Raw genomic sequence first — 16147 nt, forward strand, 5'->3', positions numbered from 1 at the left:
AAATGCTGTGTTTCTCTGATAAGCAACTTGCCCTACAATGCACACCCTCCGGGCTATTACAAGGGGTTCTGCTGGACCTCAGTAACTGGAAGCTTGTTTGCTGAAACTAGACTAGTAGTTAGTAGAAGCCCTAAAACTAACTTGCCCCGGGGCCTGTATGCTTCACCCACAGTGAATCTCTGCAAGTCCTCAGCAGATTAGCACCATTAAATTGCCCTTGACTGAATACTTCTGAGCTATATAGAACTCCTCTCCCCGTTAGCAACCATCTCCCCAACATTTGCTTTATATTTCTATCACTGCCTTATTACAAGGAATTTTGTTGGATCTGTCTCCCCTAATAGATATTGAGGAGTTCCTTTAGGGGAGGTACTGGTCACATTAGTCTCTATACCTGCAGAGCTGATGACCGTGATGCTTGGTACAGGTGATTAAATATTTGTTGAACAAGATTCTAATATTGTCTCTTACCTATAATTTTTTGGGAAAAACCATTCAAGACCTATAAACAGAAGATCAATAAGACTAAAACATATGTAGGTTTTCTTTTGCTTACTTTTAAAAATAAACATGGAAAATACAAATATGCTTTTAAAAAAATCACTGTTTTAGTTGGTAGTTGAAGAATACAAGAATAGCTACATTTGAAAGACAAAAAAACACTAGGACCCCAGGAACTTACTGGGCAAAAGACATGAACAGACAATTCACTGAAATGAAAAATATGTAACATGAAAAAACTTTCCAACCATACTAGACATTATTTACCAATTAAATTAGCAAAGTTTTAACCAAATGGTAATTCAGAAGTGACAGTGTGAAACACTCCAGTATTGGGGGGTTATAAACATGGCTATATGGATAAAAAACCTTAAATAGAGTTATACTCAAGGTATATATGTAAAACTATGGGTGTGTTCATATACATACATACAAATTATTTTTAGGCTTTCCTATATTACTTCTCAAAATATATATTCTAAGGAATCAAAATGTTGATTAGAATTTATGCAGCATGTATGACTTAGAAGTTGACACTACCACTTACTAGCTATGTGACCTTCAGCAAATTATTAATTTTCTGGGCTCAGTTTCCTCATCAGTAAAATGCTTAAAAAAAACCAAAAAACAAAAAAGTACCTACCTTACAAGGTGGGTGTAAAGATTATATGACAATATATATTCGAGTTTAGAACTGCGCCTAGTACAGACAGTGCTCAATAAATGTTAAATCCTAGTATTTCACATATCAGAAACCAGAAACAGCCTAATGATTAATAAAAGAATGATTAAAAAGATTATGGTAAATCCATACAATGGCATATTATAGTCACTAAATGTTATTAAGAGTTTTTAGTGATGTCAGAGAAATGCTTATATTAAGAGAAAAGCCTCATGTAAAAATATACATATTTTTGAAAAATATTATTTTCAATTATGTAAAATATATATTGATATAGAGAGATTGATCTGGCAGAAAATGAACCAAAATATTAAAAATAATTATTCTGGGCAGAATTTAACCCACTTGCTGTTGTTTTTCTTCTTTATACTTTTCTATCATGAATCATTTTATACAATAAGGAGAGTATTACTTTTAAAATCAGAAAAACACCATAGTTTTATAAGATTAGTAAGGTAACAAACGGGTAATTTAAAAAAACATATTAATGCCCAACTCTCCCCATGTAAATGAAGTAATACAGAAATTACTGTGGCTTTCTACAGCTTAATTATTCTCTGTTGAGTTTACAAATATAGAGCACTGTACTAACACCAAGTACTACCAGCAACATAAAGCAGTAAAAATCCCTTGGTTGAATTTGTTTATACACAAGAACATGAAATCTAGCACAAGCCATGCATTCCCTAAGACCGCCCACACTGCACTTAGCAGGCCGGCCTCTTCCACTCCAACCCCCACGTGCCCATGTCCAGTGGTTCTGACCCAGAATTACCTTCTAACCCTCAACAGGCAGAGGGTATTGCTGGGAGCCCCTAGAGCCCTTCTCCTCCCACCCCACTTGGCTTTTACCTTTTCTACCTATCAAACTATCAAGTTCTCATTCCTTGCGCAATTTTCAAAGGAAAGAGATCCTGTCTGATCCTAAGAAGGAGAAAGAAAATAAAGGTATTCCTTTCACTCTGCAGAAACTTTCCTGAATGCTTTTCAATGCTTTATGCACATAACCCCCACTTCCCAAAGTTTCAGTGCCATTGTTCCTCAACTCTTGACCTTTCAGGTGATCTTACCTACTGATTAGACCAAAACACTGTGTGTTTCAGTTAATCCATTTTTGCCTTTATAGCACTGTCTCTTAAATATATAAATATCTGTGTATATAAATATCATTCAAGACCTTAACAGTTTTTAACAACAGTACTAAAGAGAATAAACCACCACAACTTTTGGAGACTTCAGGAAACTGTTCATATTCTTGATAAAAGTAATTCTTAGGAGATCTCCCGTTAACCTCCTATCAATCAGCATTTTCATCGAAGCCGGACTGGGTTGGACACTATGTGTTTTAGCCATGCTGCTGAAAACCCATTCTAGCTAATATGTATCCACTGTTCACCCAAAAGTGCATCCACACTGCATTAACCACATCATTTATGACTGAATTTTTATAAATAGTTTAGGTGAAAACTCCCAGATGTCTCTACGCGACAATCTTCCCAGTAAATAACCTGGAGGTTTAACGAACCCCAAGCTTTACAAATTAATACAACACAATCTAAATGCACCATAAATTTATATTTGTTAATCTTGATATTAGAACATTTAAACATTTCAAACTACATAAAAATATGACAAACAATATAAAATGGAAAGAAATTTGTTGACAACTTCCAGAACATCACTATTTCTTATAGTGCAATTAAGCAACAAAACAGCTCACGTAGCTCTCCAGAAAATGTATAGTGTTTTTTTAGTGGAGTGTTATCAACAAAAATCAACACAGTCCCACACAATAATGTCTCCAATTTATTATCTTTTCCACAGTACAAATTCTTCACAAACCGTAACTTCTTTGCTGTTATTCAAAGTCTGTAAACAAGTGCCTGAATCCCCACGTCCCCAACCTCAGTTTAAGTTTGTGAATATAAGTCCTTCAATCAAGTTTTAACTCTTTCGCGTGCGCAAGGAATCAAGAGCCTTCTTTCCTTAAATTATTTATATTTTATCATACAGCCTGCAATGCAGTAAATCACAGTGAAAGCCCTGGGAAAAACAAAACAACATGATCTTTACAGCAGGACTTGAAACTTTATAATATTAAATGCATTTAAAGAAGCTTCCCATAATAAAAGCGTGGGTTTTCATTTCCAGAAATCAAGTCAATTAGAAACCCTAGGTTCTACTTAAAAACCCATTTTGATCTAAAAGTGAAAACAGTCCCCTATCCATAGTCATTTTATAAACTCTATACAGTTTCACTTGCGGAGTTTTTTTTCCAGTCTGGAAAACGGTAGTGCAATTAGTTTTACGTCGTTTAAGTCACTTAGTCCAGGATGTAAATAGCTCTGTGGAAAGATAAGAAGATGGTGTGGTAAACAAGAAAGTTTTGCAAGCCCATGCTGGCTTACTAGTCCATTAAAGCTTGTAAGTCCATAGTGGCTTTCAACAAAATGTTGTATATACATCACTAATAACAAAGCAGAAATAAATAGGCAGAAATGACTGTAAACTGTCTCATCTCTTAATGATTTTTCAGTAATAACTGGCTTGACGAATTGATTATATAGTCATTTAAATAAGCAGACAGTAGACAGTTGCCCTTGGGACATTCCACTATGGCATCCAGTCTGGAAAGCCCCAATGGAGTTACATTCCTAAAATTAAAACAAAAAAAAGGGGGAGTGGAGGACGGGAGATAAAAGTTTAAAGATGCCACTTGAATAAACTCCATCAAGTCAGCCAGTTCACTTAGATTTCTTCTTAAAAAGGCTTTTAATTTTTGATGGCTTTTTGCTTTTCTCTCCATTATGACAAAGATCGTGCGGGATGCTGCTTATCCTGGTAACGTGTGCGGATTCCTGAACTGCTTTACTGTCGTTGCCGGCAGAGGAACAGGATGTGTGGCGAGGTTTAGGCACCGGGATGCCACTAGAAAGCTGGTTCATGCTACAGGATTTCTCCAAGATGCCATTGTACACTTTGCTGGCAGGACTGAAGATCATACTCTTCGTTTCTGTCAGACCCACACAATCAGGAGAACCCCGAGAGGTATCTACAGTTATGGGTGAGTCTCCTCGGGATGAATCCTCTAGAGACAGCTCATCTCTTGATATCTTTCGAGGAGACAAGGTTTGGTATATCTCAAGGCTTGAAGGAGGAGACTGCTTCCTTCCAATGGAAGAATTTAAGGAGTCACATTCTGAGGCCGTGTCTGGCACTTCCCTGGATGAGACACAGACAAAGGTAAAATTTTAAATCAATATTTTCTAATACTACCGGCAGACATGCTAACTGACTCTAACTAAAACAACTTCTAGTTTTTAATCTATCAAAATGTAAAAGGGAGAAATACTAAAATTCTACACACATTCTGACAAATTAGAAGATCACTATTTTAAATAACTTACCAAAACGCAATGCTTAATATTTAACATACACTATAATAAAGAAATCTTCCAATCTAAGAAACATAATTCATGTCACATTTTTCTTCAATTGTCAGAGAAATGAAAATGTTTAAAGTTTGCAGATTTTTTTTCATCCCAGCTACTTTGGTGTTTTGTTGAAAGAAAAATACTATTTTTCTTTCTAAATCACATAGTTGACATTATATATTTTAAAAGATGAACTTCAGTCACTGTCTCTCCCTTTATTTTTTAGTTATTAAATTGATGAAATTCAGCTTCCTAAGGAAGGAAGAAAGGAATATATTAAGCTAAAATGTAAGTTCTCCCAAGTTTAGAAACAGAAGGAAGCTGAGGTACGATTGTGTGGGGTGGGGGGTGGGGATGGGAGGCGAAAGTCAGTGATATGCCATTTTTTAAGAACCAGACAGGCAGTAAATTCTCACAGGTTTATTCCTTTGTGATCCCCCCTTCTCCACAGTAAAGAGAGAAGAGAAAAAAAGGGTAAGAAAAATCAAGTTCACAACCTCGAGGCCAACAAACAATTGATGCTATCAGCCATTCCTGCAAAATATCCCTCAAATCCAACACTTGCCACTCCCCCACTGCTACCGTCCCTCTTCCTGAACTACCGCGAAGCCACCTCAATGACTGCAAGGGCTTCCTACCTGATCTCCCTGCTTCCCTTCTTGTTCCTCCCTCCTAGCTACTTCTCTACACAGATGCAAAGCGGTTTTAAAAACTTAGAGTGCATCATTTACTTGCTCAAAACTTTCCAATGCTTCCTCCCCTAAAACCCAAAGACCTTGCCAAAGTCCATGGAGCCCAGCAGGATCAGGACCAGGGCTATGGCTCCAGCTGCAGGCCCCACCACTTTCCATCTTATCACACTATGGCCCCCTCTTCATTCCCCCTGACACGCCAATCCCGTGACTCCCTCAGGGCTGTGCACCTGCTGTCCTCTCTGCCTATTCTCCTTCCCTCCATCTCGACAGGGCTTACTGCTCCAGGTCATTCAGGTCACTGCTCAACTGCTCTCTCTCCAGAGATGCTTCCCTGAGCACTCTGTCCAGAACAGTATTCTCTTCCTTTTTACCTGACTTTACTTAGCATCCCAGAACATCCCACTACCTAAAACGGTATTTTATATTAATTTTCTATAGTCAGTTTCTCCAGAAGAAAACTTAATGAGGACAGGGAGTCTTACTAACTTCTGTATTCTCTGCACTGGAATAGTGAGTGGCAAGTTTACTGTGGCTATTTAATAAATATATGATGAATGAACGAATGCGTGAATGGGAAACAGATGAAAGAAAAAGAAAAGATCTTGGATAATAGAGAGCACGTCTTATTTTTGTATGTACTACATGGGATATAAATATTGCTCACTCTATAAAAGAAATGATTAAGAAATAAAAAGTAGAGTCAAGATAAAAAGTAACTGGCAGAAGAAATAAGGTGGGAGAAGGAAGAGAGCTGAAGACAAAAGAGAAAGGCAAGGACACATACGATCATAATCCACCAGCTAGAAGGAGGCCAGAACCTTGTCTCACTTGTCTTGGCAGCTCAAGTTATTAGCAAGTGCACAGCATACAGCGAGGAACTAAGTTCATATTTACAGAGTAAATGAACTGAATGATCGCTCACCTTGGACGACCTGTGATTACTATCATTATTCACATAGTGATATTACTTCTGACATGAATTTCATGTTAATACTGCATTTTAGATCTATATCTCATTTAACGTATTTAATCATTTCTGTGTACCTCCCTCACACATGTATGTGCAGACTGTTTCTATTACACTACAAGCTCTCAGAACGTACAAAATCCCCTGGGCAAAAATAGACTTAAATGATGATTTCATATAATAGTTACATGTGCTGCATAATTTTTAAGTGCTTTTACAGTATGATAATGGGGAGTGCTAACAGAGGGCAAGAGGAAGTTCAGATAAGAAGAAATGACTCAGAAATCAGTCACTGGTAGGGACTTTTCTATTAGTTTCTTTTTGGAGTGGATATCCATTAATTACACAGCATATATCACTGTGAAGCTGATTTAGTTACAATTCTATAAATTTACTTTCTACTCAGCTATGTGGTTTGGCTGCTGTGTGTGTGAAATTCTAAGCTAGCTTAAAAATATTTCAAAAACTGGTCTCTAAAATCTAAATAATATGTGAAAAGAATCCTGATCTAAGTTAGAAGACCTAGATTCCTGTCCTGGTCCTGACATGAATCCGGGGCACAACCTTGGGCAAATCACTTAAATTAACCAGGTCTCAATTTCCCTGTCAAAGTAAGAGAATTCGATTAATCCCTAAAATTACTTCTCGTTCTAACATCCTAACTCCAAAACAAATAATAATCTGAAGTGTTGCTTCTTCCACAGAACTAGTCAGACTTGGGTGTAGGTATAGTATAATCTCTGACTCTTAAAATGTCCCATTTTTTCTAGAGCATATATTCTTTGGAATGTTGAACTTAATTATGTGTACTATTCATGTTATTTTTCTATTTCTTTTTTTCTCACTGTGAGGTACAAGTGAACTCATGTCAGTATAATGCCTATATAACAGGACTCGGTGTAAGATTTAAATGAGCATGTATGTACATAATGCATAGAACATAAAAGATCAGTAAACAGTAAATGTTATTGCTATCACTGCTTTGTAAGGATTCTAGTGGTTCATCATGTAAGAGACTAAATAAAGAGGAGGAAAGTGTTTTGAATCGAAATTCTCATATTTATGAGCTAGCTGTGAATTTCTGACACTGTTATTTGAAATGAAGACTAAACATTTCCACAAATGCAAAAATTCTATCGGACGGCAGAGCTCTAGACTTTTCCTATTAATTTCCATAAGCCACGCAAAATTAGTTCTGTCACTAAAGCCGTCTTGCAGGTGACTACAGCAGTATCACAAAGGTTTTACAAAAAAGCTAATCAGCAAGTGCTGCCCAAGCAAAGCCGCAGCCAACTGTCCAAGCGCAACGAGGACACAAACCTCGGACTACCTTCTCGGGGATATGCTCTAATGGTCGTGGCTATTCATACAATCTACTTTCACTAGCAGAGAAAACAATCATGTATGAAAATTATTATTTGATGATGATGCCCACTAAAGAATCACATGATAGACAAGAGCCACAAAGGTCACTGAGAGCACTGAGCCCCTCCCTTTGGTTTTGTTTCTCATGTGAGGACAGGACTTCAGGGATGCACGGCGATGATGTGTGAGCAAAGTCGGAAACCGGCATCGGTTTTCCTGTCACTTACTATCCCACTGCTCCTAAAGAGGATCCTGAGTTGCGGTGGGTCTCACGGGGCACAGTGGTCCTCCAGCTGGACTAGAACACACTGCTGCTATCCATTTTATACAAATTCTTACATTTTCTTACACCTTTGGCATTTGGTATTTCCTGTTTGCTAGTAAGTACTAGCACGTAACAAAAAAATCATTAAGTGGCAACAAATATTTAAAAATTCATATTTAATGTTTTTTGTGTATATTTACGTTCATGCCTTTGTATTTTACATATAAAACGATTCATAAGACAAGTTTGTGTTCTGGACTTGAGTCAGTTGTGTGCTGTAGTCTCTGAGCAGTTCTACGGCAAAGTACCCACTGCTCTCTGTGGTGGGCAGAATTCTAAGACGGTCCCTAAATTTCTCGCCTTGGTGTACACACATATATCCTCCCAGGTATTCCATCAAATGCTAATAGAGGTGCTGCTATGAAGGCACTCTGCAGATGTAATTAGGCCCCCAAATTAGTCTATCTTAATATACAGAGATTATTAGCCAAGGGAGCCTTTTAAGTTGGGTCCAGAGATTAGAGATGGGGCAAGTCAGATTCCAAAGAAGGGACCTGACAGAAGGGGTACTTCCTATTGCGGGCTTTAAAGATGGTGGCCTCATCCAGCAAGGATTATTGTGCAGCCACTAGTACCTGGGAGGGGCCCCTGGCTGACAGCAAGCATGGAAACTGGGACCTCAGTGCTGTAACCACAGGAACTGAACTCTGTCACAACCGAATGAGCTATGGAATGGCCCTCAAGATCCGGAGAAGAACAAAGCCTGGCAAACACCTTGATGTCAGCCTGTGAGACCCTATGCAGAAAAGCCGGCCACACCAAGCTTGGACTGTGGCATCCAGAACTGAGAGCTAATGAAGGGGTGTTGCTTGAAGCCACCAAGTTTGTGGTAACACACTCTGCAGCAACAGAAACTAAACCCACCGTGTCGCTCCTCCCCACCCCACGCCCCCTCCCACCCACCCAGCCCAACATATACTGCAGTTCGTTTGCTGCCAATACCATTGCTTTTCAGCAGAGAAGTAAATGGCCTCCTCCTCCTCCTCGTTTCGATACAGGACAGGACAACTTGACACTGAGAGGATATCGGGGTCAGGGGAAGGCAAGGAGTGCTGCGGGTGCTGGGGATGGTGGGGGTGCCGGGCGTGGGCCTGGAGCGGCGTGTGAGGAGGGAGCTGGGCACGCGGACACTGCGGCGAGGCCGGCACGATGCTGCGACGGGAGCGGCACAGGCTGCTGCTTCGGGCGAGCGACCCCGCAGGCTTGGCCATGGTCCCTGAAACCAAGCAGAAACGCACACACGTGCCCGTGAGACCAGTGTCGCTTCTAGGCGCAGCACAGATACACATGTCGGGGACCTGACGCTACTAACGCGTCACCACGGAACCGGCCTTCACTGGAGTAACTGCACTGTCATCACCACCCTCCATCTGGACTGCTTCCCAGCAAAGTGAAGAGCTACAAAATTAAAATGGAATAAAAATGAAAACAGGTCTAGAAAATAAACAGAAGAGAACATAAACCCATGAGGCTCTAACATCAAATTTGACATTACTAACCACACAGGCTTCAAAATTTGCCCAAGATGATAAATCCTTACATTTAAAAATCAATATAGCATAGTTTTAAGGAATCTGTACTTTGTAATAAAACTTTCTGTGAATTTTACCATTAAAAGAAAACTATCAGAAAAAAAATAGGTTGAATTTTTCAACAGGTATCTCTTGAGGTAGCATGACTTGTCTGAACTTGAAGTTTTATTTTTTTCATGTTTCAAGTTTTAATTTAAATTCTAGTTAGTTAACATACAGTGTAATATTGGTTTCAGGAGTAGAATTTAGTGATTCATCACTTACATACACCACCCAGTGCTCATCACAAGTGCGCTCCTTAATGCCATCACCCATTTAGTCCATCCCCTACCCACCTCCCTCCATCAGCCCTTGGCTTGTTCTCTATCATTAAAGGTCTCTTATGGTTTGCCTGCCTCTAAGAAATTTTAAATCAATTCATTAAAATACTGTCTCTCAGCCAGTTAGGCAAAAATCAGACCAAAACCTGTTTCCTGAACACTGATCACTATGGAACTAACCAGAAGTCTCAGATCATCTTGTTTCTGCTACCAGTCCCAGTCTAGACCCATGCAGGTAAAAAACTTTGGCTGCAGAACCAGAATATCGTGTTGGTGGCCTTCTCATACACAACACTCTGTAAACCCTCATTCCTACACCCTTTTATAAAAATATATTCCTTCTGAAGCTCACACTATTAAGCCATATGACTCTACACCTCTACTGCTCTCGTCACTTCCCAGTCATTCCCTTACCAATCGACCCAACATATCATCACACTTAAGCAATCTCAATTATAAATAAGACCTTCCAACACTAACCAATCAGGGTTTCCGCTCTTAAGACACTGATGCCGCTACTCACTCTCCAAATTTGTCTTGCTGTCATTCAGCACTGCTCCATTTTTGATATTACAAATCAAGACAGATAACTGAGATTCTGACATTTCTACCTTTCTAGTTCACACACATTCTGTTCCTTCCACTTGTCTGTCTCATTCTCTACCCCAAGTTCAAGAACCTTACTCTACTGAATAGCCCTTCTGTTGCCTTTATATTCAACTTCTATTTCCCAACAGCATTTGAAAATCAATGCTGAAACAATAAACCCAAACAAACTGATAAACAACAGCAGTAACAAAAAACCCTCCTCTGTCTTCAGACTGTTTTTCAACAGACATAACCTCTCTTCCCTTTTATGAAGGACTTTTTCTGTTACTTTCTCCACAATTCACCTTAACTCATTCATCAAAGAAAGTGTAAAGTGCTCACATACAATTTTGGTGCAACTGTTCTCAACAAAGTCATGATCTATTCCGTTGTCGCTAAATTCAACAGATAGCTCAATCCTTCCCTGACATTGGGCCAGCACCTGACACTGATTATTACTTTGTCCTTCCCTTGACTTCTCTACACACATTCACAAACTGTGCTGCTTTTATACAACAGAATAAAGAAAAATAATATAAGTGATATCCTCAAATTAGGCAAGGAAGAATTTAGTAAAATTTACAGCCACTGATTTAAAAGAAAAATCATTCTTAGCAAAATAGGAATAAAATTAATTTCCTTAACTTAAAAGCAATCTACCAAAAACACAGAGCAAAAAATAAATAAATAAAATCACATTTCACAATAAAATATTGGGAGTATTCTCTTTAAAGTCAGAAATGGCAATCGTTACTGCCTGCAATCACCACTTTTACTCAACATTTTACTGAAAGTCTTAGACTGGAAGAAAAAGGGGGGCAGAAGGCATTAGGACTGAAAAGAAAAAAACAACTTATTATTATTATTATCGCACACACACAAAAATCCAAAAGAGTCCTGCGAGAATTCAGTATTTCTGTATGTAAGATCAGCTTAGCAAAGTCAACAGCAGCCCTTTACACTGCAACAAGCAATTTGAAGTATAATTTTTTAAAGAGAGGTAATGTGTAACTACAAAAAAACCCCAAAAAACAAAACTATGGGGTATCCAGAAATTAATCTTTTTTTAAAAAGATGTGCAAGAACGGTAGAGAAAATTCTTAAATTTTAAAAACATAAAAACAGATCCCAATAAATGAAACTTATGAATAATAACTTTCCCCAAATACATCAATAAATTCAAAGAGATTCCAATAATGGAACTTCTCATGGAATTTGATAAGCTAATCCTAAAATTCATATTGGCTAAGAACAGCAATTCTGAATTTGAATAATAAAGGAAGATTTAGACCTATCAAACCTCAATGCTGACTATAAAACTACAAATAGCAACTAAAGCAGAATGGAACCAATGGAACAGAACAGAGAGCCTGGACGCATGTGTGCACCAATGGAGAGAAGTGGATTACAAACCGGCAGGGACAGAGCAGGAATGAGGCTGGGACAACTGTCTGTCCATACATCAGGAGATATATTTAGATTCCTATCTCACAACAGGAACAAAAATAACTTCCAGGTAGATTAAAAGACTAAGGGATTAAAGCAAATCTAAAACACTTTTAGGAGAGCAAACAACAATCTATCATCTTCTGAAAAAGACATAAAAAGCACAAACCAGTTTCATAAATTTGTCATTAGAAACGTTTTTTAAAAACCCATATGATTAAAAAAGACAACAAATAACACAGTTCAGTAAAAAAGAAAAGCCAAAGCCTGAAAGCTATCTGCAATCATCAAATAACCAGGAAATATTAAAACAAACTCTCCCGGATCAGTAAGCAGTCTTGGGAGAGATTCCATAGTAGGAATAAGCAACTCAAGAGAGGAAGAAATCTGAATGACAAACACCAATAAATGAACTGGAACTCAATCTCAGCAGTCATCAAGGAAATAAAAATTTTAATCACACTCCAGTATCATATCACACCCATTCAAGTTACAAAACAAATCAGATCGTTCCAAGTATTGGTGAGGATATGAGCAGACAAGCACTCTTATAAAGGGTCGGTGTATAAATGAACAATCATTTTGAGAGCAACCTGGCAATGACTAGGAATAGCTGCCCTCCCCAAAACTAAAAGCGATCTGTTTTCTAGGGGTCTACTCAGAAAAACTCTCAAAGTTATGCACAAAGAGATAAAGGTAAGGTAAGGATCCTCACTGCAGTATTGTCTGTGAAGGCAAATAAAAGTACAAAGAGCCTATCTCAGTAGAAAAATGGATTAATAAACTGTGGTTTATGATTATAATGAATAAACAGATACACTGTGGTTAACTCATATTAAACAGTTACAGTGAACGTAATGAAGCTGTATATGAACATGGAAAATCTCTACAACATACTTGTGAGCAGGAAGAGTTGCAAAACATTACCTAGAGTTTGATAACATTTATGTAATTTTTTAAACAATTTTATCTATTGTTTATAGATACATCTGCAAGTAATAAAAGTACAACAGGCTTTAGAATGATATACAACTTCACAAGAGTAGGAAGGGGAGGCCATGTGGTTTAGCTATATGTATAATAGTTGACCTCAGAAAAAGGGATGAATAGAGCAAAATGTTAAAACCTGCTTATCTTTGTAGTAGGTGAGCATTTAATTTTCATTTTAAGCACATCTGAAGGACTTCATAATAAGAAATTTTAAATAAATTGCTACCACATTCCCACTATGAATATTTAGCAGATACTATAAAAGTAACAGGAAAAAACTATCATCTCTTCTCCTACCCACAAAGAGCTAAACTTTGTAATATTTTCCCTGTCTTTTTTCCTCACACAGACAATATTATTCTGTGTATAGTTCTACAATCTTTTACTTTGCTCTTAACATAGCACAGGCATGTTTCCTTGCCACTATTTCACACTTATACAATTTACACATACCCACGCTACAAATTTAAAATTTCTCAGAGGGTACAATAATAAAGAGGTCTTCATCCTACCCTAGCTCTAGTCTGACTGCCAGGAGTTTCTTATTGATCAGCTCTAGAAATTATGCTTTCATAACGAAGCAGAGTGGAGTGTCACTGCTGTGCCACTGGGTGGAGGCAGAGCTCTCAAAGTGTAATCTTTGGCAAGAGTTTCTTTCACAGATAATATATTTGATCACAGAACTTCTAAATCATCATACTAAATTAAAATCAACTCTTTCACTTTTTTCATATTTCAAATCTCTCTGTATATCACAATCACTGAAAACTTAAGATAATCATTCACATATAGATATTTTGCCCCATCAAAAAGAACTTTAAAGAAAGGAAAGGGAAAAAAAAAACAACTAGTTAACTTAGGGAGTATATCTTCATGCATACTTCTGATACTGAATAATTATGGATTCTAAGGAGGAACTGTGACTTTAAAAAGCTATAGTTTTCAAACAAAATCATATACTTATGAATCAGTGTTGCATTTGGCGAGCTTAAGGGCATGTAATTCAAATAAACACAAGCTGACAATATTCTAAGAGCAGAGCTAGCCCAGATCGAAGTCTAACTTTGCCCTGTAACTACCTTGCAGCACAGGACAAGTGAGCTGAGCGAGGTCACACGTTCCAGGACTCACTGCATTTATCATCTGTCCTGTCTTCCCTACTTCGTTAAGAGTTTAGCGCCTCCCCAGCTGACTTATGTTATCTCTCTGCCATTAAACCAGAGAGTTAAAAGCAACAGAAATAAACACAAACACATAGTCATTCCCTACTTATTTGCAAATCTAGGGCTTTATTTCATAAAATTGTTCTAAAAATTAGAATCCTTTGTAAATCATAACATCAGGAAAAATGTAACAATTGGATAAAAAAATTCAAACTGGAAAATGTTTATATATCATGACTGTTTTGTCTTAAAACTCAAATTTCTATCTAAGTTTTCAACCGATCAATGATTAAATTCTGCTTTCCATTCTTTGGAATCTTGTTCTATCTACAGTTTCAAAAAGGTCACAAAGATTGGGAAAGTGAAACAGCCAGGGAATAACAAGGATGAAGCGTTTTTCAAAGGATTTCTAATATAAAAATATACTGTTTTAAATGCAAACTCTCTATAACTTTGAAAAAAATCCACATACTTATTAATAAATTCTAAAAATAGTTAACAAACTCTAAAATATTTAAATTTACGGGACGCCTGGGTGGCACAGCGGTTAAGCGTCTGCCTTCGGCTCAGGATGTGATCCCGGTGTTATGGGATCGAGCCCCACATCAGGCTCCTCCGCTATGAGCCTGCTTCTCCCTCTCCCACTCCCCCTGCTTGTGTTCCCTCTCTCGCTGGCTGTCTCTATCTCTGTCGAATAAATAAATAAAATCTTTAAAAAAAAAAAGTAAAAATAAAAATAAAATAAAATATTTAAATTTTACCTTTCTACCAAAACATAAAAATTCAAAGAATACAGCATAAACAAGGCAACATATGAAAATTATCATTTTAAAACCACCTTTGGGAGGAGCTCCACCTTCTAGCAACAACAACAAAAAAATGTTTTTCTAAACATAAACACAGTTTAATTCTGTTTAAAAGTAAACTGAGCCAGTGCTTTCTGAGTTAAAATACAGCAGGATAAATTTTTTCAATAAAAGGATAGAGAACTGGAAAAGCAAAACAAAAAACCCCATGCCCATTAAGAATGGTAACTCAATTTCAAATAAATCACAGACTGGCTCAAAGTCACAGAGTTGGTTAGTTAGTGGCACAAAGATCTTCCCCTAATTTTTACTTTTTACTATAGACTAAGCTGCCATTTGAAAGAATATTTACCCTCAAAGCTCAGCACTTCGTTCATAGAATATTTAGCACGTATGATGCGTTACTATCTGTGTATACAGACACACACCTGCTATAGTATTCTCACATAGTAAAGACTAATTATTAACTACAAAAGGAAAAAAGAGAAAATGACGAATGAATAAAGCTTTCATCATAGGTTTCAAAGTCAATGACTCACAAAAGGCACAGCAGAAAGTTACTTTAAAAACTGTACCAACTCTCTTTTTTGAACTCACCACTTACCAGGAAACTGTGACACTATTGGGGGTGTATCTTCATCTAAATCATCAACTCCTCCAGCAATGGGATAGGGTGGAATGGAGACTCTGGGCATCACCACCCAGCTGTGATCAGAATACAGGGAAGAGGTCAAGCTGGGCAGGCCCGAGTTATGGGCTATCTGAAAGCCACAGATCTTCTCAATCTGTTGCCAGCGAAAAAGTCGTTCTCGTAAACAAGTTGTCAACTCAGAGAGAGCTTTCCTGAAAAAGCCAATGTAGGAATTACTTGTTGCGTCCAAAAATCTTTACTATGGCACTAAAACAGGGCAACTACATGAACAGACTGTGGCAATAAACTAATTTCAAGAATGAATTACCTATTCTTCAAATTAGTATAGGTTATGTAATTACACATGCTTAAATGACAAATTAAGATACAAACTGTTCATAAATCACACAGTTCAACACAATCCAGACAAACTGACGGCTGAAACAGCATTCTTACTTTGCTTCCAGAATTTTGTGATCTACTTCATCTAGGGAGGAGCTATGTGCAACATGCAGAGTCCCAAAAACTGTGCTTCTTTTCTTTTTAATTTTCTCTGCCTAGAAACCCAAGGAGAGAAAAAATAAGGGTAGGTTTGGAAAAACACACACACATACTAATGAAGTTTGTTTTGAATATATTAATAATCATAAAATCAGTGGAGAATTATATTAGCCAAAATAAAGCCCTATTTCCAAAAAAAGA

General features: G+C 37.5%; 1 protein-coding gene across 4 annotated transcripts in view; it reads right to left on the bottom strand.

Annotated features, from left to right (window-relative positions):
- Nucleotides 1-593: 593 nt before the first annotated feature.
- The window catches only part of STIM2 (stromal interaction molecule 2), a 138458-nt gene continuing 122904 nt past the window's right edge, over nt 594-16147 (bottom strand). For all 4 annotated transcript variants that reach the window (XM_087864240.1, XM_045799276.2, XM_045799275.2 and 1 more), the window contains 4 exons: nt 15902-16002; nt 15419-15657; nt 8912-9185; nt 594-4405 (listed from right to left, as the gene is read on the bottom strand). In XM_087864240.1, coding sequence (XP_087720366.1) covers nt 3928-4405; nt 8912-9185; nt 15419-15657; nt 15902-16002 — 1092 coding nt within the window. In that variant the 3' untranslated portion in view covers nt 594-3927. The remainder of the gene's footprint in view (nt 4406-8911; nt 9186-15418; nt 15658-15901; nt 16003-16147) is intronic.

Source organism: Ursus americanus, chromosome 8, assembly GCF_024610735.1.
Source record: "Ursus americanus isolate L20-20 chromosome 8, mUrsAme1.1.p, whole genome shotgun sequence".
Lineage (NCBI taxonomy): Eukaryota > Metazoa > Chordata > Mammalia > Carnivora > Ursidae > Ursus > Ursus americanus.